The sequence below is a fragment of the Melopsittacus undulatus genome, chromosome 17 (assembly GCF_012275295.1).
Source record: "Melopsittacus undulatus isolate bMelUnd1 chromosome 17, bMelUnd1.mat.Z, whole genome shotgun sequence".
Lineage (NCBI taxonomy): Eukaryota > Metazoa > Chordata > Aves > Psittaciformes > Psittaculidae > Melopsittacus > Melopsittacus undulatus.
The window spans coordinates 855,045-880,509 of record NC_047543.1 but is presented as its reverse complement, the minus strand read 5'-3'; the positions used below and the strand labels follow the sequence as shown (position 1 = coordinate 880,509).

General features: G+C 46.5%; 3 protein-coding genes across 5 annotated transcripts; all 3 read left to right on the top strand.

Moving 5' to 3' along the window:
- Positions 1-350: 350 nt before the first annotated feature.
- Positions 351-4,635, top strand: HOXB9 (homeobox B9). Of its 2 annotated transcripts, XM_031042608.1 has the most exons (3): positions 351-858; positions 1,078-1,155; positions 4,400-4,635. In XM_031042608.1, the coding sequence occupies exons 1-3, from the start codon at positions 351-353 to the stop codon at positions 4,633-4,635; spliced, it is 822 nt and encodes a 273-aa protein (XP_030898468.1). The 2 variants fall into 2 exon arrangements, with proteins under 2 accessions (XP_030898468.1, XP_005141928.1); XM_005141871.1 differs by lacking the exon at positions 1,078-1,155.
- Positions 4,636-13,257: 8,622 nt separating this feature from the next.
- Positions 13,258-14,876, top strand: HOXB8 (homeobox B8). Of its 2 annotated transcripts, none has more exons than XM_005141870.2 (2): positions 13,258-13,713; positions 14,482-14,835. In XM_005141870.2, the coding sequence occupies exons 1-2, from the start codon at positions 13,293-13,295 to the stop codon at positions 14,784-14,786; spliced, it is 726 nt and encodes a 241-aa protein (XP_005141927.1). In that variant the 5' UTR covers positions 13,258-13,292; the 3' UTR covers positions 14,787-14,835. The 2 variants fall into 2 exon arrangements, with proteins under 2 accessions (XP_005141927.1, XP_005141926.1); XM_005141869.1 differs by having other exon boundaries at positions 13,293-13,713; positions 14,479-14,876.
- Positions 14,877-17,159: 2,283 nt separating this feature from the next.
- Positions 17,160-21,227, top strand: HOXB7 (homeobox B7). Its single transcript, XM_034070115.1, has 2 exons — positions 17,160-17,608; positions 20,353-21,227. Exons 1-2 carry the CDS (start codon positions 17,209-17,211, stop codon positions 20,604-20,606), a joined length of 654 nt encoding a protein of 217 aa, XP_033926006.1. The 5' UTR covers positions 17,160-17,208; the 3' UTR covers positions 20,607-21,227.
- The last annotated feature ends 4,238 nt before the right edge of the window (positions 21,228-25,465 follow it).

The window sequence follows — 25,465 nt, the reverse complement described above, 5'->3', positions numbered from 1 at the left end:
AAATCTAGGAAGGGATTTAGCCCCAGCTTTGCCCGTTTGGTGGCTTTTTCGAAACTCCTGACGTTTTGCAACATTGCATAAACATAAAACAATCCATCCTTGATATGGAATGCAAGGGCGGATGACAGCGCAGCGCAGCCCCCTCGGCTGCGATTGATTTACGCCGAGACTGACGCTTTATCAGGCACACGAAAAAAGTTTGACCAATCATTTTGCTGGGAGCTCACAACACAGCAGCCCAACTGTACTTTGTTGGCTGGGAAGTTGGAGAAGGGGGTAGAGTACAAATCTAGATCTGTCCTATATATTTTTTTCCCTTCATTGAACCGTGCTTTGTATGATGTCTGAGAATGTCCATTTCTGGGACTCTTAGCAATTATTATGTCGACTCCATTATAAGTCATGAAAGTGAAGACTCGCCTTCAGCTAAATTTTCATCTGGGCAATATACGAGTTCCAGGCAAGCTGGGCACAATGAGCATCTAGAATTCCCCTCCTGTAGTTTTCAGCCAAAACCTCCAGTTTTCAGCGCCTCCTGGACTCCTTTGAATCCACATTCTTCTGGTACCCTTCCTGCCGTCTACCATCCATATATTCAACATCAAAGCGTCCCATCTGACGGCAGGTATCTACGGAGCTGGCTGGACCCCGTGCCCCGAGCAGAGAACCTCCCCGGGCAGGGAGCCGTTAAGGCAGAGCCGCTGCTGGGCCGTCCCGGGGATGTCCATAAACAGGGGACACAGGAGTACAATTTAGAAACTTCTGCTGCAAGGGAAGGGATCGTTTCCAATCAAAGGCCCAGCTTCGAGGACAATAAAGTTTGTGAAGGAAGCGAAGACAAAGACAGGACAGATCAAAGTAAGTTATAAAAGTGAGGAAGTAAACAGTATAAAAGCTGGAGGAGGTGCAATAAAAGGGGACAATGCTGCGTAAAGTTTAAAATCAGGGCTTAAAGAAAAGTCTCAGCTTGCGGATGCCAACCTAAAGGGAGAGGTGGGGAGGGGAGAGGGGTGGCATTGTCTCTGCCGGTAAATAAAAATAAAACCAAAAATGAATGTCGTCTCTGAGCTTAAACAGAGTCCAGAGAGGACAAAAGCTGGAGCGAGTCATCCTTTCTCCTCCAGAGAGCTGGCTCCGGCAGCAGAGACCACTTTAGTAAGCGGGAGCAAATCTGCGCGGGTGCGGGCAGAGGGGAAGGGAAGGGACGGGGGGAGCCGGGAAATGCCGGGGAGGAAGGTCGGGAACGGGAGCGGAAGGCGGCTTGTCGGGGGAGACGAAGAAGAAGGTGGGGGATAGACCCGAAATTACGGAGGAGAAGTTGATGGCGGGGGGGGGGGGGGGGTGGAGAGGGAGGGAGCGGAGAGCGGCGGGGGCTGCTCCGCGCCCGCGGCCGGTGCAGTGCGGTAGCCGCGGAGCCGGCTCGCTGCTTCCTCCGGCCTCCTCTGCCTACCGAGGGAGGTGGGGGGCTCTTTTCTCGGGCTGGCTGGGTTATGTGGGGGGTTTAGCTGGTCATTTATTAAATGCAACGGTTGAAGGTATGGATATTTCAAAGCCAAGCTTCTTTGCTAGTTAAGAAAAAAGAAAAGGGGGGGAGGGAATGATGCTTCCAGCTTAATTAGCTTTTATTTGTAATGTAGCCAGATTGGGGAAACAGTTAAACTACAGCATGTGCTTTTTCTGCGATCTGCCTTGTCTTACCCCTCCCTGAAATATAGAAACCCCCCCAACCATTCGCCTTTAAAACATTTAATAATACCATCAATAATGCTATTAATAATGCTATTAGTAATAATAACTCTAATAATGGATCTAATAGTGATAATAATAGCAATGCAATGGCTTTTGTGCACCTCGTGCCTGTCTGGCTGTGCCCGGGTTCATTTCGGGGGGTAACCGGAGCCGCAGCCCGAGCGGGAGCCGGAGGAAAACTTGGCTTGACCCCCACCGTAAATATTTTACAGTGAAAGCCCAAGTTTTCCAAGCCGGCAGAGGAGCAGCCCCCGCCGAGGGTCCAGCTCCTCGCAGCCTGTGCAGGATGAACTGACACAGTCATTCTTTTTCCCCTTGAATTAACTTCTATCCCCCCCTTCCCTCAAAGTGGAAGAGAGATTGCCACTGCAACCCTACAATTAAAAATACAGAATATTCTCGCCCCTCGTGATTTCCTCCCCTCCTTGTGCAGGATGTTAGGGTGGCTTTTTTTTCCCCCTTCTCCTATCATTTAACTTGCACACAGGCACACACACACACTCACACACACACACAAAAAGAAAGTCCTATTCTATTGTACTGGGCAGAGATCCAGAACAAACTGCAACCGTGAGGTGAATGATTTGAGAGAATTAAATATCCAGGTCCTGTGCTCAATGTCCCTGAAATTGAATATATAAAAATCTTGTCCAAGAAAATGTTATTAAGCTATAAGTAAGTGCAGGGACCCGCTCTAAGAGGATGCTGTGTGGTTTCTCTGGCATGTGGTTACGACGCATATTTTGTTTTAAATAATAGTTTAATTTGGGCTGATGTTGAGAGCCTGCCAGGGCTGGAAGAAGGAGCTGTTTTGCAGAAAGGGCTCCCACCAATTTCCCTGACTCCTTACATTTTTGGAAGTATTTCTTTATAATGAATCTCTGCCCTGTGGATGGCACAGGGATCTGTTAAATGATTTGCTGGATTTTAAAGAAAAGATGTGCCAGGACCTCCCTCCATTCACTTCCCTGTTCAGGGATTTGTGTAGAGTGAATAAATAAAGCAAACCCGGCGTTTAAAATAGCTTATATTTTAACGATTCAAAATATGACCAAAAAATAAACCCAAACCGACTAAAACTCTGTTAGGAACCAGAGCCCTCCATTGCCATTAAAGGGTAGGTAGCAGGATTAACAGTATCAATTATTAACAGCTTTCTTCCTCTTTAATATTTAATTCTGCATATTAGATCAAGTCAATTACATTAAGGAAATAGCCGTGCAAATTTGTAAGAGGCAGTACTTACAGGGGAAGATTAACCGGATTATTTTTTACCAAAATATTCAATATATTTCATTTTGCGTAGAGGAAACGTTCTGATGGGGCGCGCGTGTGTGTATGTATATATTTATAATGGTCCATTTAATTGGTGTAAAGGTTTATGGCTTCAGTCATAATTTCAGAGGAGGCAAAAGGAAATAAAATAGAAATACGTGGTCTGTCTTGAACCCTTCATTTTCCTCCTTCCCGCCTCTCCGTTACTCAACGGGCAGCCACTATTTGCATGTGATTAGTAGACGCTCTATTATTTACCCTAAACCCACTTCACCTTTGGGTGCGATCTTCATCACCGTAGTGGCCAGGGGGGTGGCTTCAGCTCCTAAAATGTTGTTCTCTCCCCCCTTGTATAGGCTAATTCCCGTCATGTTCTTTCTGCAACAGATTCCCACGTAGCTTCTCCCACACGCGAGGGTGATGGGCAGCCTGTTATTTATTCTTGGCTGTATTTGCAGCCCTGCAAATATCCATGTCTCCGGGTAACACTGTCCAGACCTCCGGCAGCAGAGTCCACCCAGCCCTCAGAGGATGTTTATTGTATCGAGACCGTTTCTTGCCACATAGCACAGAAAAAGAAATAGGCAGGATTTATGCAAGGTTTCTCCAGCCCTCCTCTCCCTGCTCTGTTCCTGCGCCATGTGTTTGTAGGAGTAAATCTGTAGACACGTGGGAAAACAGGACTATAAAGAATTATATATATATATATGTAATTTTGGCGTTGGTTTCTTTGTATACAGGGTGCGTAACGTGGAGAAGGGCGTTATGCAAATCTCGAAGTGCATGTGGGTGTTTACCTGGTATAGATGGGCCAGGGGCAAAGCGGGGGGGCTCTGCCAGAGACACGTGTGCACCAAAACATGCGTGTGCACAGGCATGTTACCCCGCACAGGCAGGGTGTGCAGGACAACATGCATGTGCCCTGGGAGGGATGTGCGCAGGCTGGGTGTGCAGGTCAACATGCGTGTGCCCAGGCAGGGTTGTGCATGTCTCACATGCGTGTGCAGGACAACATGCGTGTGCCCAGGCAGGGTTGTGCATGTCTCACATGCGTGTGCAGGACAACATGAGTGTGCACAGACAGGGTTGTGCATGGCCACAAGTTTGTGAGTACAGACCACACGGTCCCGCCTGTCCCAGCCCCCATCTTGGGGGGCTGATGGCTTTTTTTGGGGGCTCAGTTCCCCCACCATCTGCTCTCCCTGCCGATCCCGTGTGATTTTCCTACTGGCTCCAGTGCAGGCTCCCAGGGCAGGCGGCATTTTCACCCGGGCGTGCACATGCGTGTGTATAATCTTAATATTTGATGGCATGATTAAAACCTTCTGAGAAACACTCAGGCTGCACCGTATTGATCTCGCTGCTTTTCTTTCAGCCAACCCAGCTGCCAGCTGGCTGCACGCCCGCTCCTCCCGGAAAAAACGATGCCCTTACACCAAATACCAGACCCTGGAACTAGAGAAGGAGTTTTTATTCAATATGTACCTGACGAGGGACCGTAGACACGAAGTGGCCAGACTCCTCAACCTGAGTGAGAGACAAGTCAAAATCTGGTTTCAGAACCGAAGGATGAAAATGAAGAAAATGAACAAGGAGCAGGGCAAAGAATGAAAACCCAGAAAAGCAGCATCCCCATTTCCCTCCCTTTGCCCCCCAGCTCCCAGCCTCCCCTGTAGTGCTACCAAACCCCCCAAACGCTGGGAGGAAACTCTCCCCTTTCCCCATCTCCACCTTTGCATGCGAGATGTTGCTTATTTTTCTGTTTTATCTTCTTAGTATTGCCCCATCGGAGGCAACTTAGCCAAAACTGCAGCTCCTTTTTGGGGACACATGCTGGGTTTTGTTCTGGTCTCTTGTTTTCTTTCTCTATTTTTTTTTCTGTTGCCTTTTTCTTTTCTTCTCCCTACAGTGTAACATAGACACAGGCTCCTGTCCGAGCAGCAGCTTTCCCTGCTTGCGTTTTCTTCATGGAAAACAAGACTGCAAACACAACTGGCCCCAAAGAGCCCCCACCAAACCTCGCTGTTTGTCTTTATCCACGTAAGGACAATGATTCTCTATAACGTTCACAACAGCCCGGCGCACTCGCACACACACTCTCACACCCCCTCACACACTCACACGTTGAGGTGGCCAAGGAACCAGACGATTTAATTAAACTCCTGCAAGACAGACACATTCGCAAGACTTGCGTTTAATTGCACCCAACAAATCATTTTCAATTCGCCAACTTTATACCAGGCAGTCGGTTAATGACAGCCCAACTCCCAACTGCTCTGGGTTCTCTTTATTCCTCCACCCCCCTCTTTTTTTCCCCCTTCCTTTTTGGTTTTAAAGCTTGTTTTATTATGCGGGATTTTTATTAGAATCGTGCCATGGCAGATACGCGACTTTGACCTGAAAGTTTCGTAGGATCTTTACAGGCAAACCTCCTCATCTGGTAGTTTTATACTGGGTCACTTGGAAGAGGAGAAAAGACAGGGAGGGAGGCGAGAGAGTGTGTGTGGGGCACTCTCAGAGCCGCGTTGTAAATTATTTAGGAGAAAAAGGGGCGGAAGAACCCCTGCCAACTTATTCCTAACTTTTAGAGGAGGGGAAGAATGGGATTTTCTAGTTAAAAAACTACCTTAGTAGAGCTGTAAGGGAGGGGAAGGTTGTGTTCTTAGTGCTAGCATATTTATAATTTATTGTGAATTGACTTTTCCTAAAGCTGTAGCTGCTGCAGAGATGAAGTGCCAGCCTTGGCCTGTGTGTCTTTCTTCCCGCTCCTCTTTGCTGAGATGCTTTTAATACTTGAATGTCGAGGGGGGGTGTTGGGTGGGGTTGGTTTTTATGGTGGTTTTTATGCCTGAAGCCAGCTCCCGGCACGTTTTCCCATTGCCACCCGCCTTCCCCGGGGCCCGGTGCCACGCGGAGCCGGGGCCCGCAGCCTCCCGGCAAAGGAGCCTCGTTCCACCGGTGGCACCGGGGGGATGCGGTTTCTCCGAGCTTCCCCCCCCCCCCTTCCTTTTCCTCATCCCGAAGAAGCGTTTTGAGTAGCAAATCCAGACCTCGCCGGGCTCCTGTCACGCCGCCCGGAACTGGTTTCTCATCTGATAGACCCGCTGGAGGCTTCACCAACCCGCCCGGGTGGGGCTGGTTTCCCTTTATCTCTGTAAGACTTAACTTTGTTTTGGGAGGGGGTGGTGGGGTGGTGTGGGGGGGAGGCTAGTACCAGTTGATTATATGGTGGGTATTGTAAAATGTGTTTGTGGTTGTGTTTCTGTGAATGTTGAAGCTCGTTTTCTGTTTCTACTGTGGCTTTTTTAAGTATGCGAAGAGTTCTGCAGTTGATAGTGGATGGAAAATGTTGAAATAAACCTCTCTCGTTTTCTTCGTGTGCAGATTTGTATATTTAGCTGCCAAGAGGCTGTCTAGGAACAAGACGAGTGTAAGGTGGCTTGTTGTATTAGGGTGAGGAGGGAAAAAATAGAGAAAAGACATTTCTGCTGTATATCTGAATGCACCAGCGCAAATCTGAGCTCAGAATTCACTGACTCGTGTGTCGTCAGCCCTAGGTTCTGGGAGACCACTTTTATCTGCTGGGCAGGGATTGCTCTGGGAAGAAGCGATAGGCAGATTCGCGGTTTTGGAAAGTGTTCCTGCTCCCCTCTTCCCCCCCCTCCCCCCCCCCCCCGTGATTCAGAGATAAGAATTGAGGAGAGCTAAAATTTCCCCTCTCCAAGTCCTTCTGAAAGGATAAAAAATACCTTCCCCTGGTCAAGAAACCGGACCTGAAGTGTTAAATCCATCCCTCAGAAAGTCTGGTTTTTTTAGTGCCTAGACTTTCTCCTGTAAAACTTTCCATCCTGAAGTAGCTCCTTGGGGGCTCCCAAATTTAACCGTTCTGTTGCCGGAGGGAGTTCAATGTAACCAACCCTCACCCCGTGTCAAAGCCCCTGATCTCCCTCCTCGAAATTCAATTGAGAAAACCTCTTTCGGAGACATTTTGAGCTGGGGGATATCAAGAAGGTGGTGGCAGCAGGATCATTCCTTTATTGAAACAAATAGATAATGGGTGGAAAAAGACGTTTTCGCTGTGTTTAAGTTGAGCAGCCAAATCTTTCAGTTTGATTTGCTTCTTCTCAAGGATGGATGAATTTCAAATGCTTCATGCTGAATTGGAATATTCCTCCCATCTCGAACTGAGCATGGACTTGCCTAAATCCTCACTATATTTTTCAGAAGCGTATCCGTGACTTAACTGAGGTTTGCAACCCACCGGCCACTGGGACTTAGAAACGTTTTTCACTTTCCTTAGAGTTGTGGTAAAGAGCGGCTATTTTTAAGACGAATATAAGGTTCTTTTAAAATAGATTTTAAAAGTTAGTTAATTTTATTAGGAAATACGTTTACTTTAAAGGGGGAAAAAATGTTGGAAAAACTGTCTTCTGTAGCATCAGCCCGGATGTATTTTCCAGAGATGTTTAATGCTCCAGAATAAAAATCGATTTTAGAACAACAGCGGCGATATGTCATTGTGTTCTACTGCTTCATCTAAAATATCAGAAATATTTTCATTCTTTTCCTGCCTTCTTCAGTGGCTCGTTAAAGTGTATTAGAAGAATCAATTTTTGCTTAGGTTTTAAGAAAGGATGTCCAGAAACAAATGGAAAGAATTCTTCCCTGGAGCAGCAAGTGCTTATTTGCTCCCTCACAAACTTGCTGCCTTTCTAATAATGTTTTATTTGATTTTTGTTTTTTAAATTGGAGATCGTTAATCTCGGAGTGCATTTACCGGTTGTTGTTTGCTTGGTTGCTTATGTTTTTGGTTAAATTTGCTTATTTTATTTAGTTTAATCTTTGCATCCTCGCAGCAGCCTTAGTGGACCAGGAGCGTGGAGTTGCACTGGCTTTATTTGACTTCCCTTGGTTTATTCCCCTCACGGCCCAAGGAAAACTTTGCTAAAGGAAAATCAGAAACCCAAACCAAACAGTGGGAAACCCCACCCCGCTTTCCCTGCGTGGCATCACCTCGGATTTGACACGCGGTTCCTTTTTCCAAGGGCTCAATGAGCGGTGCCTATAATTCCATCTCTGAATTCGTTTGACGTTTTATTGCTCATGAAGAAACACAAGCGCTTGGGAAGTGTTTCTATCTCTATATTTAAAAAACAAACAAACCCTAAGACCTGCTCAACCCTGCAGGAAGCAGGTAGCGAGAAATATAACCAAGAATCTCCTTCCACTAATTTTTAACATAATGGGTGCTCTAAAGGGCAATATTTCACTTCTTTAAGAAAATCCTTTCTTTGGGGCAGCTCTGAAAAGAAAACAAAAGAAGAAGGAAGATATTTGGAGCTTACTGAGGGAAGAGAGAGAAAGGGAAGTAACTTGTCATAAAAAGAAAAAAAAGGGAAAATTCAGTGCAGTGTGCTGCAATAAAAGAATATGACCGCTATAAAACTTTATAGGGTATAAATTTCTGAAGGTTAAGGAACTAAACGGCTGTAAAGGAAACAGTGCAAGAAAACTTTCAGGAACTCCTAAATTACTACAACGACTTGGGAATGTGGGGAAACCAAAAGTGTAAATGCTCTTGTTTCTGCTTCAGTCACATGCAAAGTTTCCCTCTTTATTTTTCCCCCCTTTATTTTCTGGTTTTTCGCTAAGGGAGGGGGTAGTTAAAAAATAAGGAGGAGGGAGAAGAGAGGGAGAGAAAAGGTGGGGAGGGACTTTTGCTAATTTATTCTTCTCTTGCAGATGCCGTGAAAGTCCAACGCTCTGGATCATTCCCTTTGTTCTTTTTTTCCCCTCTTCTTCTCTCTCTCCCCCCCCCTTTTTTTTCCCTTTAAAGCAATTCCAGGCTGCCAGAATGCTGAGCCATGCACACAACAACAACAACACACACACAGGGGCACCCCCACACTCCAAACCCTGGCGAGACGTCTGGGCTTGGGAAGCTCTTTATGGGTTTACAGCTCGGGCCTTTCCCCCTCCAGAACAGAATGACCAATTGTTTAGTCTCGGGATTTGAAACAATAGCGGTTTTCAAAAGCAAACCCATTTTGCCTCTTTTATTGCGGGCAGAGCGGCTGGATGGCAGAGTTTTCCGCGCAGAAAACTTCAGCGCTGCGGGGCCAGGGGGAGGGACCCACTTTTCCCTTTTTTCCCCCCTCTTTTCCCCCTTCTCCTCCCCTCGCTTTTTGGCTTGTTTTATTCCTCCAGGTTGGAGTGGGACCCCCCTTTATCTGCCTTCCTCCTCTAAGGAAACCTCTGAGCCCCTCTGCGCAGGTTGCAGCGCCGCGCGGCGCCGCGAGGTGGCACCCTTGCTCCACGCTAGACGCGCCTCTCCCGCGCTCGGCCGCGTTGTCCCGCGTAACACCTTGATCTCATTAACGGCTGTTTGCCGGCGAGCATGAATAATCCCGAGGCATAAAATATAGGGTTAATTATCGCTATTTTGCCGATTTTATAGGTTACATCTATTTTTTTTTTCCCTGCGAGAGTAAATTACGTGAGGCTGAAATAAATAAATAAATAAATATTTTTAAAAGAGACTTATTCTGGAGGCTGAGATACAGGGAGAGGTGGGACATGCATCTATTTTAAATGTTCATTTAAAGGGGAGAAAAAAATAGTGCCTCGCGTTTTGTCTTCTGCTGGTGCAGGTGGAGGCAGGAGGATGCTTCATTATCTCCAAAGCGAAGATTTACGCTTGCAGGATGGGGAAAGAGGTTCGAAGGTTTCGGGAAGCAAGGCACAAACAGAACCAGGATAGTGTCCCCTGGTTCTTTACCTAAGCCATTAGAATGATCTGCGCTTTCTCCCTCTTTTATATCTTTAATACCCATAGTCATCGCCTAAAAAAAAACCCCAATATATGCTTTTGTTGGAAGTTGAACAGGTCATTTGGGGTACAGTTGCTCCATCTTTTGGTAACTCTCTTTGCAAGTATTTTTAAATGCTAAAGCCCAGTAAATTAACCCAAAATGCCATTAACTCACCGCCTTTTGTGACACGTATAAATACCCCACTGATGCAGCAGCCAGGATGTAAACCCTTAACTCCATTAGTTCACTTTTATTTTGGCCTTTGTTTCTTCAAAATTACAAGACAAAAATGGTTCGGATGTTCCAGTCCTTCAGCTACAAATTCAGCTCCAAATAACATGGAAAGGAGCTGTGGCATAGGTTTCAAATTCTCTTTCAAATCGCTGTAAACCAGGTATTTTCTGAATCAGTGCTTTCTCTGAAGCCACATTAGAAAATTAGCCGTTCCTCGGTGAGGAGCATTCTGGACGAGAATGTAACAAATTAACCCGACACACACAACAGAGCAGGAAGCGATGTGTTGTTTTAAGAGCTTAAGCATCTCCAGGCCCTGTTTAAACGCTATAAAATGAAATAGAAATGTAAACAGGCATAGATGGGGAAAATAAAGACAAATCCCGTCCTTGTGCACTCGGGAAAAGGCAGAGCAGGAAAACTTCAGGTTTATCTAGGAGAGGGTTTGGGGTTCTTTTATTTTTTTTACCCTTTTTCTTTTTGTTTCCTTATGAATTCCTAATAAATCTTTCCTCCACTGGGTATTTATAAATTATCTTCTCTCTCAGAGACACGCACACACACACACATCCCTGCTTGTTTTTACTTATAATAGAAACATTTTCCTTTCATCAGGAATCTGAGTACAGTATAGGAATGATTTAAGATCAGCCATTGATTTCTGGTGCGTTGGTGAGTTACCATTACATCATGACCATAAAATTCTACTGCACTTGATAAAAATGTTAACTTCCAAGAACAACTTCGCTCCCTCCTTCATGGGGTCCACGTACGAAAGGGAATTCCTGTTATTTTTTACTTGACGAACTTCAATGGAAGGGGGTACGCCAGTAAAAACACACAGAAGAGAGCTCCTCTTCCAAAAATACTTTAGTCGATTCTTCCTTTTATATCTATTTGCCTCTCTTGAAAACTCGAGCATCCCCACGCCAGGCTGTGAAGCTCTGTTTACTTGTGTGCACCGTTTCGGGGGTTTATGTTCAAAGATGAAACCAAAAGCTGCTCAATCGACAATAAAAGTGTTGGGAAAAAGAAAACGTCAACTTGTCTTTTAAGAGGGGAAAAGCCTTAATTATACTACTGCAAGTACTCCAACAACAATAATTACTTGAAAAGGCTCTTAGACTCGACTGAAATTATCCCAACACAAAATAAAGGAAACGTATTTACTTAAATTATTTCTCTGAGGATGGTTTTAAAGTTTCACTCCTTTACTATCTTTGTTTTCTTTCTTTCCCCCACTCTCTTTCTCTCTTTATTCCTTGCTTATTCCCACTGCCAATTTTCATCCAATATTTTTGATTCTCTCACCCAAAGCCCTGACAAGACAGACTAACAGAAACATCGCAACTTTTTCTTCTTTTCCATGTTGTAAAGGTTGAAAATAGTCCCTCGGTTGAAGGCAGGCACAAGGGAAACCGCTTTTAATTCACCTTTCCCTTGTCAAAACCGCACAGAAGGATGAAATGGGAAACAGCAGAAATCTACCCAGGGCAAAGGGGGGGGGCAAAATGAAAATAACAGAGCTTTAAAAGAGTGCATTTAAGTCTTATTGAAGGTTGAAGGATTAGAAAATAGAGCTGGGATAGTGAGGGGCTGGGGCAGCGCTTGGCTGGGGGGGTTTGTCGTTATTAGCTGAAATACGTCTCAGTAATATTTGCTGACTGCGATAAATGAATTTCAAAATCTACCCCCTGTGTGTTTAGATGGTGGAAAATTGCAGCGTTGGCATCTTAGGGGTAAGTTTGCTCCGTTGTTACCAAATGCCAATAAAATAGAAAGCCTCTCACCTTCACTCCCCCCTCAATCCCCTCCTCCCAGTTTTCATTGGGGGCATCATGAAACAAATAATTAAATAAATAAAATGGAAGTTCTTGGGGAGGGGTTGAGGTAGGGAACAGCCATCAGCTACTGACCAGAAAGGTTCTGGTCGGGGCGCGATAAGCGACACGACACTTCCAGTCCCAGTCGCCCCCATCCGCATCTTGGCCAAGTCCTGGAGGAAAAGGGTGGGGGGGAAGAAAGGCGGAAAGTCAACCTTGTACATGGAAAACTCTGATCATTTGAATTCAATATTGACACCTTAACATCTCGCTGCAACGCGGACGGGTCCAATCGAAACCTCTGGTTTATAGCAGTGGAGGAACGAACTCGTAAAATCCTAACGGCTTTTATGTAGTGCGGTATAAACAACAACAACATCCCCGGCTTTATGGCGTTTTATAGTTTGTTAAACAGTTTACAGCCTTTTTTGGGGCTATTACAAATGCAATTCCCTTCATGTGATAGTTAAACCTTTATCAATAATAAGGAAATTGATCATTAAAATGTTAAATATGACTACCTCGTTTGTTTTAAAATATGTTTAGGGTAAGAAGCTGTATGATTTGATAACTTGTATTAAAATACCAATTACATTTATAGGACCTTTTAAAACTGGTAGCAATTAAATCGTGTTCTTTTACAGTTTTCCAAAGCGACCCTGACATTTAAAAAGGCTAAAACTGCCTCGTTAAAATTTCGAAATTAACGACTGCGAGAGCTACTCTTTAATTTTCCAACACTCCCCAAAAATCAATCTTTTGGGTGGCCTAGGTATGTGATTTGTTGTGAGGCGAGCGATATCTCATTAATGGAGGTAGTTAAACATATTTAATCCGTATATTCACCCCACCTCCTTCCCCTTCCCCTCCGCTCCCTCGCTCGCTCCCTCTCCCTCTCGCTCCCCCTCGCTCGCTTTTCCTTCTTTATTCTCTCACACTCTTCCTTTCACAATCATGCGGTGCAGAGTCCGTGTGGAGTAAGGAGAAGCCAATAGGATGAGGTTTTGGTAATAGATGCAAATGATCATGAAAAGACACTGCAAAATATGAAACAACTCATTTGCGCTGAAGTAAATCACTGAAAACTGTTTATGAACTGGCATCTCTTCTTGGAAATGTAAAGCGAGAACTCTTTAAGTGGCGACTTTTTTTTTTTTTAGGGGTGGGGGGGGAGGAAGGAATTCAATATCATGCAGGCTTAGAGTTTTGATTATATCCTCCTTTTATATTCCTGGAAATCACAAACTGTCGTTGCTTTGCATCTTAGCGCGTTCTTTTTTTCCTAATAGATTCCCGAGCTCTGGGTTTGGTTGGCTTCCTTTTTTTTTTTTTTTTCCTTTTTTTTTTTTTTGGTGAAATTTTCTTCCTCCTCCAAACAAATATTCTTATTTCAATTAAAATGAGCTCTTATTTTGTCAACTCACTCTTCTCCAAATACAAAACCGGGGACTCCTTGCGTCCCAACTACTATGACTGCGGGTTCGCTCAGGATCTGGGGGGCAGACCCACGGTGGTGTACGGACCCAGCACGGGGGGCACCTTCCAGCACCCGACCCAAATCCAGGAGTTCTACCATGGAGCATCCTCACTCTCCAGCTCCCCTTACCAACAGAATCCCTGCGCCGTGGCGTGCCATGGGGACCCCGGCAACTTCTATGGCTACGACCCCTTGCAAAGGCAGAGCCTCTTCAGCGCCCAGGACTCGGACTTGGTGCAGTACACGGACTGCAAGCTCGCTGCCAGCGGCCTCGGAGAGGAGGCGGAGAGCTCGGAGCAGAGCCCTTCTCCGACCCAGCTCTTCCCCTGGATGCGCCCGCAAGGTGAGGCGAGGTGGGAAGGAACCGAGGAGGCATTTCCCGAGCCCGGAGAGCTGCCCCCCGCGCTTTCTCGCTGCCCCTCTCGCTTGCTCGCTTTCTCTCGCTCCCTTTTTCTTCCCCGGTGACTGTATTTTACTGCTTTATGGGGGTAAACTTTTGCACTTGTAAATTGCTTTATAGTTTAATTACCCTGAAGGAGACCTTTTCTTCTGGGGGCTGAGCTAGCCTGGCTTTCTGTGGAAGGAAGCGTCCTTAAAGTTTATGGCACTTTTATAGCCTTAAAAAGCCCCTTCATTTTTGTTTTGCGTTTGGTTTGGGATTTCGGTGGTGCTGCTGGTTCTCCCCGGGCTGCAGCTCTTTTTTTTCTCTCTTTGCGGCATCCCAAAGAGCCAGAGCCTGCTGTTGTTGTTGTTGTGGTGCTGGCGGTGGTGGGGGTAATAATAAGTGTGCAAGTGCAGGCTTCATCTAAGCTTCCCGGAATGGGCTGGTGGGTGACCCCCCCTTCCGTGCCACCATCACCCCTTTTCCTTTAGAACCATCTTCCCTTGTATAATATTCTACGGGAGCCTTTCCCTCTCCCTCTCCGCTTCCTGCCTTCGCTCCTGCCAGTCCTTTCTTCCTCCCCCTCCCGTGCCTGCGTGTGTGAGTGTGTGTGAGCGTGTGCGAGCGGGTGTGAGCCTGTGTGTGCCTATTCCCGAGCCTGGTTTATGTATCTTTCAACCTCCTTCTCTTCTTCCCCTCTTCCACCCAACCTTTGTAATTCCCCAGCAGCCGCTGGACGGAGGAGGGGGAGGCAAACCTACAGCCGCTACCAGACCCTGGAACTGGAGAAGGAATTTCTATTTAATCCCTACCTGACCCGCAAACGGAGGATCGAGGTCTCGCATGCCCTGGGATTGACAGAAAGGCAGGTCAAAATCTGGTTCCAGAACAGGAGGATGAAATGGAAAAAGGAAAACAACAAAGACAAGTTTCCCAGCAGCAAATGCGAGCAGGAAGAACTGGAAAAACAGAAAATGGAAAGAGCCCAGGAGGTGGACGAGGAAGGGGAAGCACAGAAGGCGGACAAGAAATAAAAGGATTTTTAAGGACTGAAAGGCAAGCGCTGCTGGGGTGGCAGAGCCCTCGAGCCCCACGTTAATGGCAGTTAATGTAAGGAAGGGGTGGGAAAAAAACAACAATGCATAAAAAAGAGAAAGGAAAAAAAAAGAAAAAAGGAAAAAAAGAAACCTTTTATTGCTGTAAAACAATATAGCTGTAAGCACCACTTCCCTGATTATCCTTTGATACAATGAACAGTATGCAAAAGTGGTCGGGAGGTCTCTCCTGCCTTTTGCCAGTTATTAACTAGTGGTAGTGTAACGCAATAGCTTATGTAAAACATGACTGTGAAATCTTCTCTCTCTCTCTGTCTTTCTCTCTGTCTCTCTCTTCTGTCCGGGGGGGTGGGTTGGTTAACCTAGCTTTCAATGCTATAGGAGTTATGTGAAATTACATTTGTGCACTTTTTTCTTTGATTTTTGTTGAATTTTCACCTTTTTGTTGTGGTTTTTCTGTATGTACTGGAGGTAGCTATTGAGACAAACATCCCAACAACATGAAACTGCCTATTTATGCTATAGTTATCTCTCCTTCTCTCTTTGCTTTCCCTGCTTCTGTTCTTTGCCTTGGTTAGGGATTTTCTTTTTCTTTTTTTCTTTTTTACACTTTTTAAATGTCTCTTCAAAAAGAAGAAAAAAGGAAAAAAAAGAAAAAATACAAGAAAAAAAGCGTTTTTTTCTCTCCTTTAGTTAGCATGCGCACAGTGAAGCAAGTTGTAAAGTGATCTTTAGGTTAACTGTGAAAAAGAATGTATACTGTATACGTGAATTACTTTATTGGGGGAACTAATGATATATTTTGTTGTTCTTTCATCACTTTGTTCTATTGTCTAAACCTGGAAGCGGCGGAAGAAAGTTACAATAAAGTTTACAAGCGAGAATCCCGTGACATCATTCTTTTACCCTGCTCCATTTCCTCCAGGACCACTTTGATAGAAAGGAAATAAAAGTCAATTGTGTGGGAGCTGCAGCCCGGCCATCAAAGGCTGCTTTACCCTGGCCGGGGCTGCGCAGGGCCGGGCTGCGGCCGGGCTGCGGCCGGGCGCCGCGGGGAGGGGCGCGCAGCGGCAGCGGCTCCTGCTCTTGTTGTGCTTCCCAGCAGAGCTCCTGGGTGGTGACAGGTTGGGAGGCTGTGTGGAAACCCTTCCTGAAGGTAACGTCTGCTGTTTTGCTGCTTTTCCCCCTCCCTTCTCTTTCCTCCTTTCCCTGTCTCCCCCCTCCTCAGGCCCTGCCAGACGAAGCCCAGCTCCGGGTCCTCCTTTCCCTTCCTCCCACTCAGCTCCTTGCAATAAAAAACCAGACGTGTCAGTCGCGCAGTTGAGCTGTTTTCTGCTCCTGGAGCTGCCCTGCCATGGAGCAGAGGAGTGCGGGGATGCACAGCACACACCCCCCACACCCCCCCCCCCGCCTTGAAACATAACCTTGGGGAAGGAGAAACAGCATCAGCCCCAGGTCCACAGCCCCCATTGTCTGGTGGCTGCTCCTGCCTGTATAAGCTTTGCCTTCTGCCTAACCCTCCCTAAGAAAAGAGGGGAAAAACCCCACGTTTTGGAAGCTCTCTTTGCTTCTCCAGCAGAAAGCAAAGCAGCCAGCTGGTGAGGTTTGACTTCTAACTGCTGTTGAGCCCCGCAGAACCGCTGACACGCCGAACAAGGGATCTGTATGCTCTCCTTTTTCGCAACAAGAAAAGCAAATGCCAGCTCGATACGAAGCTCAAAGCCTGTGGCACTGGAATAAATTACAGATAGAGCTGAATGGCATTTGGGGGGAGAAAAAAGAGCCCTTAAACTATTAAACTATTAGGTATCAATGAGACATTTGTCTTTTTTTTTGGGGGGGGGGGGTCAAGAGGGGGAAGAGGGTCAGTGGGGGGAGGGAATTATATACAGTCTTGTGAAAAAGTACCTCGGAGCCGGGGAAATGGTGCGAAGGAGGGAATTTTAGACGGGATCAATAAAGGGATAAATAGAGCTCCCTTCCTTTTCCTCCAGCAGAGAGAGACCGAGAGGGAGACGCTGTTTTATCAGCAACGTGCTTTTAATCCCCACCCCCCCTCCCTCCTCTTTTCTCTTTCTCCCTCGGTCTGAGCTGAAAACTGATTACAGGTTGCTTATCGACTCCAGCACAATTTCACCCCTTCCAGCATAGATCTTGGAGGGGTTTATATCGCATCAATTATTTATCATATTTTATAAATCCAGCAGCTCTACAGCTTTTTGCCCCCGAGGAGGGCGCGGGCGGCGATTGGCGCCGCCGGAGCCACGTGCCCGCGCGTCACCGGGCCGGGAGGAAAAAGGCTCCTTTTGGTGTAAATCTGGACTCTAATTCCGTAATATATCACGGTACCTCGTAAAACCGACACTAAAACGTCCCGACCTACAAATCACCCGGCCAAATTATGAGTTCATTGTATTATGCGAATGCTTTATTTTCTAAATATCAAGCCGCAAGTTCGGTTTTCCCATCCGGAGTCTTTCCCGAGCAAACTTCTTGCGCTTTCGCCTCCAACACCCAGAGAACGGGGTATGGGGCCGGATCCACGCCTCCCTTCGCCGCCTCCATGCCCGGGCTGTACTCCAGCGGCAGCGCCGTGCACCCCCAGCCCCCCAGCATGTATTCCTCCGGTTACGGCCTGGAGCCCGGCTCCTTCAACATGCACTGTTCCCCTTTCGAACAAAACCTCTCCATGATGTGCCCGGGAGATGCCTCCAAGCAGAATTGCAGCAAAACGGACCAAAGGGACTCAGATTTGCAAAGCGACAGTAACTTCCGCATCTACCCCTGGATGAGGAGCACAGGTAAGCCTCAGCCCCACTAAAGAAAGAAGCCCGGGGGCCGGGGGGAGTATAAATTATTTGATGGAGTGCGGAGGGGGGGGGGGGGGCGGCGAAGGAGGGGGAGGGGGGAATTGTCCCCAACTCCTTTCATGACGTTTCACTGAAAATGCATCTTCAAAAGAGAGAGGGGGAGAGCGACCACCCCCCCCTCCTGCCATAAAGCCATCCTTTTAGCTTTAAATATTTATTGGTGTTGCTGGGGCTGTGTATGTGCCATGCAAAAGGCAGTTTGTCTTAGAGGGGACAGGCAGAACTGCAGAAATAATGGCCATCCCCTTCTTCTCTATTTACAGGATAGAGATGGTGCTACCCCCATGTAGATATAGATCCTGAAAGAAACTATTTATGGGAGGCGCTTGCAAGCTTGTTTTGTTTTTTGTTAGTCTGCAAAACCTTCATTTGCCGGTCCCTCCCCTCACTCCCCCAGCCACAATATCCCGGACACCGCAATTAACCGTAGCGTGTTTCCATCGGGAACAGCAACACATCATTCCCAGTGTGATTAAAAAGCCCCGCTCTCAAAACCGTGACACTCCGGTAGGAATCCGTATGGAGGGATGGATGGATGGACGGATGGATACAGTGGAGAGAGCATGTTTAGCTATGTCACACCCTGAAAAAAACTCATTGCGGAGGGGTGCGGTGCCTTGGGGACTGCGGGGTGCTTGGTGTGGCCCTGCCGCTGAGCAGAGCAGCGCAGCCCCGCGGAAGGCCGCTCAGCGCTCCGCGAGAGCGGAGAGGGGGCGGCCCCACGCAGGGACACGATGCTCCACGCACACGTTGTGTCTCGGAGCCGCTGCCCTCGATCCCCAGCGCGCTCCGTCTCAGTGTATTAAAGTCAATTAATGTTTAATAAATATCCATGTCCCTCGAGCGGGAGCGGCACCAGCTCCCCCTATTTCCCTCCTCGGTCTCTGCTTTGGTCTCCCCGGGTTCCTCCTTGATGGGGACCCCCCCGCTAGAAGCAGCCCGGCCTCTGTCCTTGTGCACGCGTGATGATGTTTACAAGAGTGCAGTCCCAAGCGGGGGGATGTTCAAGGCGCTGCTGTCCCAGCTGGGAGCTGATGGGAAAGCGGGAGTCTAAGCTTCAGCCGTCCCACCCTCGTCTCTGCCCTACCAGACTCCTTCGGAACGGGTCTTACTGACCCTGGGGTGAGGGATTGTGGGCCAGGCTCCCCGCGAAACCCAGGGAAAAGAAAACACAGAAGCAGCCAATGTACAGAAGCTTATAAAGGCAGGAGTTACCCTCACACTTATTTGGTGGTCAGTTCTTTCCATTACCTGCTCCATAATTCATGCAGTTTTACAGTGGATTTAACAAAGACCAAATATTTCTGGTCATAAACACTTCATCTTTGCTTTTATCTGGCTTTAGATTTAAGAAGCCCCCCCCTTCCTCGCCCCCGTTTAGTCTGTGACGCTGCGAGGGTCAACATTGGAGAGGAAACAGCGTAAACGTGGGGTCCTGCACTCAAAAAATCTCTGATACTTTGAGATCTGCTGAGCCTAAAACCAGACAAACTCGACCTCGGTCGTAAAAGAGGGGTCGCCCCCCCCCCCCCCCCCCCCCCCGTGCCTCATGCCCACTGTGCGATCGCGCTTGTGGAATTTCATCAGCGAGCAGAGATAGAGTTGTCATCCCTATTCAGCAGCCGTTTATGGCTCTCCCCTCAGCGGATTTTACAACCCACATTCCACGACCTGCACAGTTTTACTTTACAGCTAGCCTGGCTATTTTGCCTTTTTTTCCCCCTCTCCTTTTAATGACTGGATCTTTTCTTCTTTTAAAAAGAAAGAGGGGTGGGAAAAAAAGAACAAAAAAAGAAGGGAAGAAGAAGAGGAGTCCAGTGGAATGTGGGGAGAAGAGGCCGGGAGCTGCTGTTCACCATCCCCTCTGCTCGGGGAAGGAATATGTTACACTAGAGAGATATGTAGCATTTGCATATAACATAGAGCCGGGATCACAAACACCATATTGTAGAACTATTTCCAATCAGGCTGCAGGAAATGTCTGGTGAAAAGGAGAATTAGGAGCTGGGCCCTTTCCAAGCCCTGCTGCAGGCAGCTGGGGGTGAGGGGAAGAGTGGGGGGAGTGTTGAGGTGCTTCTCATCCATGTACCCCCCCTGCAAGAGGGGTAGCAGCTCCCCTGCCAGCCCCAGAAGTCACTGCCTGGCCCAAAACATCCCCTGAAATAATTAAGATCATCACACACCTTCCAAGCAGGCACCCTGATGACAGCTTTAAGAGAGGACAAATAGTTGGATTTGTGTAGGTAGCAGATGCGTCTGTGGCTCTGCTCGGCTGTGGTTCCATATTTATTCCCCAACCAGACAAAATCTGTGGTGTTTAAATGAAAATTAAAGCAAGAGCTGAGTGTTTGAGCCGTGCTCCGAGGGCAGGAAACTTTCTGAAGTTTGCTGTTCATTCGGAGACATGCCAAAAAAGACACGGCTCGCTTTTCCGAGATGAAGGGAAATTAAAGCTGGGGTGCTTTGGGGCCTGAGAATATGGAGAGGAAAGCCTTGAACAGAAGAAATCGGTCTTGTAAATTCAAAGAGGGGATGTCCCAGATTACATGGGTCCTCCGAGGTCTCTGTCTTTCAGTGGGACCCAAAGGCAGCAGTGAGAGAGCAAACTAGACCATTAGCCCACAAAACGTCTCCCCCAGCAGCCCATCTGATCCGAATCTGCATTTATTTCGCAGGCACCGACAGAAAACGCGGCCGCCAGACCTATACCAGGTATCAGACCCTGGAGCTGGAGAAGGAATTCCACTACAACCGGTACCTGACGAGGAGGAGACGCATCGAGATCGCCCATGCCCTGTGTCTCACCGAGAGACAGATCAAAATCTGGTTCCAGAACAGGCGCATGAAGTGGAAAAAGGAAAATAAAACTGCCTGCTCCGGCTCCAACAGTCAGGAGAAACCAGATGCGGAGGACGATGAGGAAGAGTGAAAGGGGCAAGAGATGGAGTCAGGAAATGTGGAAACCCACGCGAGAAGGGAAGAGGGGGAAAACACTCAGAAAAAAAAAAGACTATATATTAAAATAGATAAATGATAAGTGCATAAATAATTAAAAACCCTAGGAATGATACTTTGTGTTTCATGACACTGAAAAAGATACTACCTATATTAAAGTCTTCTCTTTTGTTTTGTACAATAGAATGATGATCTACCTATTCCTGTGGCTTTAGAGTCAGAATAGACACACTTTTCTATGTGAGTCTTCCTATAGTCCAAGTAATTGGTAAAGCTCCGTTTGTACTTCGCTGTGTATTTTCGGTATGAAGTAACGTGGTCGTGTTTAGCACCTTTAATTTAGAAAACGTGATCTGAAAAGTCTGAATGCAAATTCTGCTTAGCGTATAGAGTCCTGTACATAATAATGATGGTTACTCCTCCCTGCAACCTCCACGGTTCTTTTCTCCCCGCTATGCTCTTTCCTCTGTGTATATTTTTACCTGGATTTCTTCGTTGTTCAAGTCTCTACGAAGACAAAAAAAACACAAAGAAGATTAATTAATATTGTGCTACGTAAAATGTGTATATCAAAGTAGCAATTATTTAATGGCGACGCGTTGCTTTTTTTTACCCCTTTGTCTGTGATTATTATTATTCGAAATAAAAAGGAAATCTCCAATAATCCACAACCGCGTTGGGTTCCTATTTGGTTTCTTATTAAAAATAACATACGGGCTTTTGGAATTGCTTTTTCCCATCTCAAGTAAATGTACTAAAAGAACCTTTTAGATTAATACATGCTCCGATCTATCATCCTAAACTTCTCTCTTATTTTAGGACAGTCACTCCTTGGAAAATTGTAGTACCTTTCCAATAGAGTTGGCGGATATAGTAATATAAAATAGACATTCGGGGCTCTAAAGGTGGATTGGTCTCCCTTCTGCCCCTGTTAGTGCGCTGGCGCTATGACTGAAGAAGGCAAGGCATAAAAGACGAACGTAAAGAAGCCAGAATCAGCCCAAATGGTCTTTCCGCTCCTGGTTTTAATTTTCTTCTTCTCGTAACTAATTTGCAGAAACTCTATCTATTTCGCCGTGCCTTTAGGATTTTATTTTGCCTCGATTCTCCCTCCGCTCTTCAATTACTTTCCTGCGGACTGGAACTCTTTCATCAGCCCCAAATAGTGTTTAGCATCAAAGCGCTCATAAAAGAAATTAAAGCAATTAAAGGCAGGAAAAATCAACAATGCAAAACAAAAGGAGAGTAAACCTAAGCACTTGCGCAGGGGCGCATCCTCCGCCTCCCTTTCCCCCTCCCGCCTCTTTATTTACATTGCCAGTAAAGCTGCGGATTCCTCCCGAGAAGGCTCCGCGTAATTTACTCATAAATGCATTGCGCAAGATGCACAAGGGGAAAAAAATATCGCAGCCGATGGTGGAAGCAGCCAGCGGGGCCGTTTTACACCTTCTCCATGCCCCCCCCGCCCCATCTTCCACCACCCACAACCACCGATGCTTCATGCCCGAAGTGAAGGCGCGCAGCGCATCCTTCAGCAGGTTTTACCCAAAATAAGACGCCACGTCAAGCATCTGCGCGCCCACGTCTCTATCAGGGACTCGCAGTCTATACGGGATGTACTAATTATGGGAAGCCCGTCATTAAGGGGAGCAGCTATTACGGGGTTTGTAAGCTGAAAGGGAAGGGAAAATAGAGGGAAATGTCCCTTTTTTCTTGGTTAAACCCCTTGGTGCAATCTCTCTTCGAGAGTGCTCTGTGCAGACCGGGGATAGGGAAGGGAAAGAAAATAAAAGGAAAAAAAAGATGAAAAAAGGGGAAAAAAATAAGGAGAAGCAGTTGCAGATATTCCCCCTTCCCCCCGTTCCCGGACTGCAGTAGCCCCCCTGACACCGATCTCTGAGAGGGGTGGGGGGGGCGAGTAGGAATTGGGGTGAATTCCATGAAAATAAGGCAAAGCGAGTCACAGTTCTTATACTAAAGCCAGGGCAGTGGGTTCCCTTCGGGGTGACCCACCTTACCGGAGCATACACACACACCCTGCTATAACAGGGGCTGCGGGGGGCCTCGGAAGGGGTTCCGGGGGCTCTCTGAGGGTGTCTGGCCCGACCCCCCCAGCCCATGGCATGGGCACCCCGGCCATGCTTTCATTGCTTCTATTTGCCTCCCTTCCCCCCCCTCCAAATTCTGATAATTGCCCCTTTCAGCAGAAACGATCCCAATTGCATCAAGAAAAAAGGAAGAAAGCGAAAAAAGAGCCATCCAAATCCCAGCGAACCCCACTGTTTTACTGCGCCTTTCCCCATGTAAAAACCAACGCCAGCCTCAAGCTCTTTATTCTGGGGGGGCTCTCATTGTTCCTAGCCCAAAGTGCGAAGCGCATTTCGATTATTGCCCTCCACACCCCCCCCATGCAAACCAAGGTGGTGGTGGGGTGGGGGTGTTGGAAATCCCCGAACCCCCTTCTATATTCTTTTATTTTTGTTTAAAAGAAAAAAGATGGCGGCTAAGAAAAAGGCTGCTGTTAAACCGGTCATGAAGAAATGCAATAAATTCCTTGTTGTTTTATGAAAATTTACAACTTTGTGATAGAACTTTATGAGTGGCTGGGTTCTGGGATTGGCCAGAGCCGGTCATGTGGACTGCTAACCGTGAACATGAACTTTTTATTATTTCCCATGTGGTTATATTGCACCATTCTTCTGTCCGCTGCACCTTGGGTCGGATCAGTGTCCTCTATAGGGCTCTCGCCTCTTTATATTTTTTTACTTTTGTGTATAAGCTCGATAGGGCTAAAAGAGGGGAGCGGGGAGGGGGGGACAGCCCTGCACACACCCGCACGCACCCCCAGGCACCCATCTCCGCACGCACGTAGGAAAAGAGTTGTAGGATTTTTGATTATTCATTTTATTTTGATTTTTTTATAAAATTATTATTATTTTTTAATTCCTCTCTTAATTTGCTGCTGATCTGGAATCTCGGTAGTCATGGAGGGGCAGAGGAGGTTCTGGACCGAGTGGAGGCTATCATTTTTCAAAGAGGGAAGTTGCTCCATTTTCTATGCAAATGACAGAAATGCAAGAAGCTCTCACAAGTCAGAGAGGCGATCGACGGCTCTCAGGTTGGGACAATATTTGTCAGCTAACAGATAAGCAAACGCTGTCTCCCTCTCCCTCCCTATTTTACTTATGCCACAGAAATGGACGTCAAAAGGTAAGGGAATCATACGCTTCTCTTCATTTAATATTTTCTTTGAGAAAATGCATTTATCAAGCTGCCTTTTCTATTCCATTCCACATATCCTCTATCTAGGGGTGGGGGAGAAAGAAAAGGGTGGGGTGATGAAGAAGGGAGGCACTTTAAGAAATCAGGGATGGTGGAAATCTGTGTGACAATTTTCCTTGAAAAGCGTAGTGTAAAGGTGAAAGAAAGAGAGAGAGAAAAAGGGATGGGGAAAAGGTGGAGACGTTGAGAGAATGAAGAGAAGAAATAGAGGAAGAAAATAGAAAGAAATAAGGGGGAAAAAAGAGAGATTGAGAAGGAAAGAGATGCTTAAAATAAGAAAGGAAATAAGGAAGAAAAGGAAAATTAAAACAACGGAATAAGAAGGAAAAATAAAGCCTTTAAGGTCACCTGGAGATAGTAGACTTTGAGTGAAGGATTTTGCAGCAGCTTGGTGATGGAGGCTTTTAGATACTGCCTTTAAAAAATTACCAAACCCTTTGTGGGTCGTTGTGGTGGTTTATTTTTTCTCCCCTCGCAGAAGCTTTTGCCAGTTCGCCTGCTCCTCAGGCGAGCCCCGTCATTTGGCGAAGTTTGTGTGGAAACCAGTTGGGTTTTGCGTTGCTCTCCAGGGTCATTATTATGTGGGTGGTTTCTTCGGAGAGGGCAGCTCGCGGCGGCCTCGAAAATAAGGGTCTGGAAATTAGTTAAAAAAGAAGAAAAAGGGAAAAAAGGAAAAAAATAAAGGGGAAAGAAAAAAGATAATAAGAATGAAGCCAACCCCGAGCGCAGCGCTCTCATTGTATTTCCACACCCCCCCCCCTTGTGAAACTCCCAAATGAAGCTGACGTTGCGATGCAATAAACCTCCATGTATTTAATTGCGTTCCGCGGTGTTAATGGGGTTTTACGGCTTTCCCGGCCGGAATACTGGCTCGGGTCTGAGCCCCACGGCGTGGCGGTGCTTTTCCATACCCAGTAATGTGCAAATCTCTCCTCACTCTGTGATACCTTAACGCTTATCTTCGGGTTTAGGAAAAGGTTTGTCTGGAGATACCTGTGATTTTAAATGTGGGGGGGGGTTAATCTTTTTGTTTTTGCAAGATTTCATGGTGGATTGAAATATTGTACTAATTGCTACTGTTATGAGGTGATTTTTGAATAAGATAATGTAAGAGCCTGTGTAAGTGAAGCGAGATTGAGTAAGGAGAGATTCATTACTTAAGCATAAACCATTTTATGACGTGACGATTTATCTCGCCCTAAACTGTCTGTGCTTGAATATTGTGTGGACAAGAGTAAATGATCACAAGCCGCGGAAATAATAAACAGAAAGTCATTTTTAAAAGCTATTTCTTCCCGAACCTGTTACATTTTTCATAAATCACGGGGAAAAAACTGAATACCGGTTAAATTGCCTGTTCTTCCTTTCCCTAAGTCTCTTCACGTTCGTTGTTTGGGTTTATTTCTATCCCTATTCTCAATGAAAAAAATATATTAAAAATTTATTTAATTTAAGAAGCTTGCTCCAAAACGTTTTTATGCCTATTTTTTCCCCATCCTGCGTGGTTAACCACTTGTGGAAATCCCTCATCTCACTGCGGGCAGGTCTTTT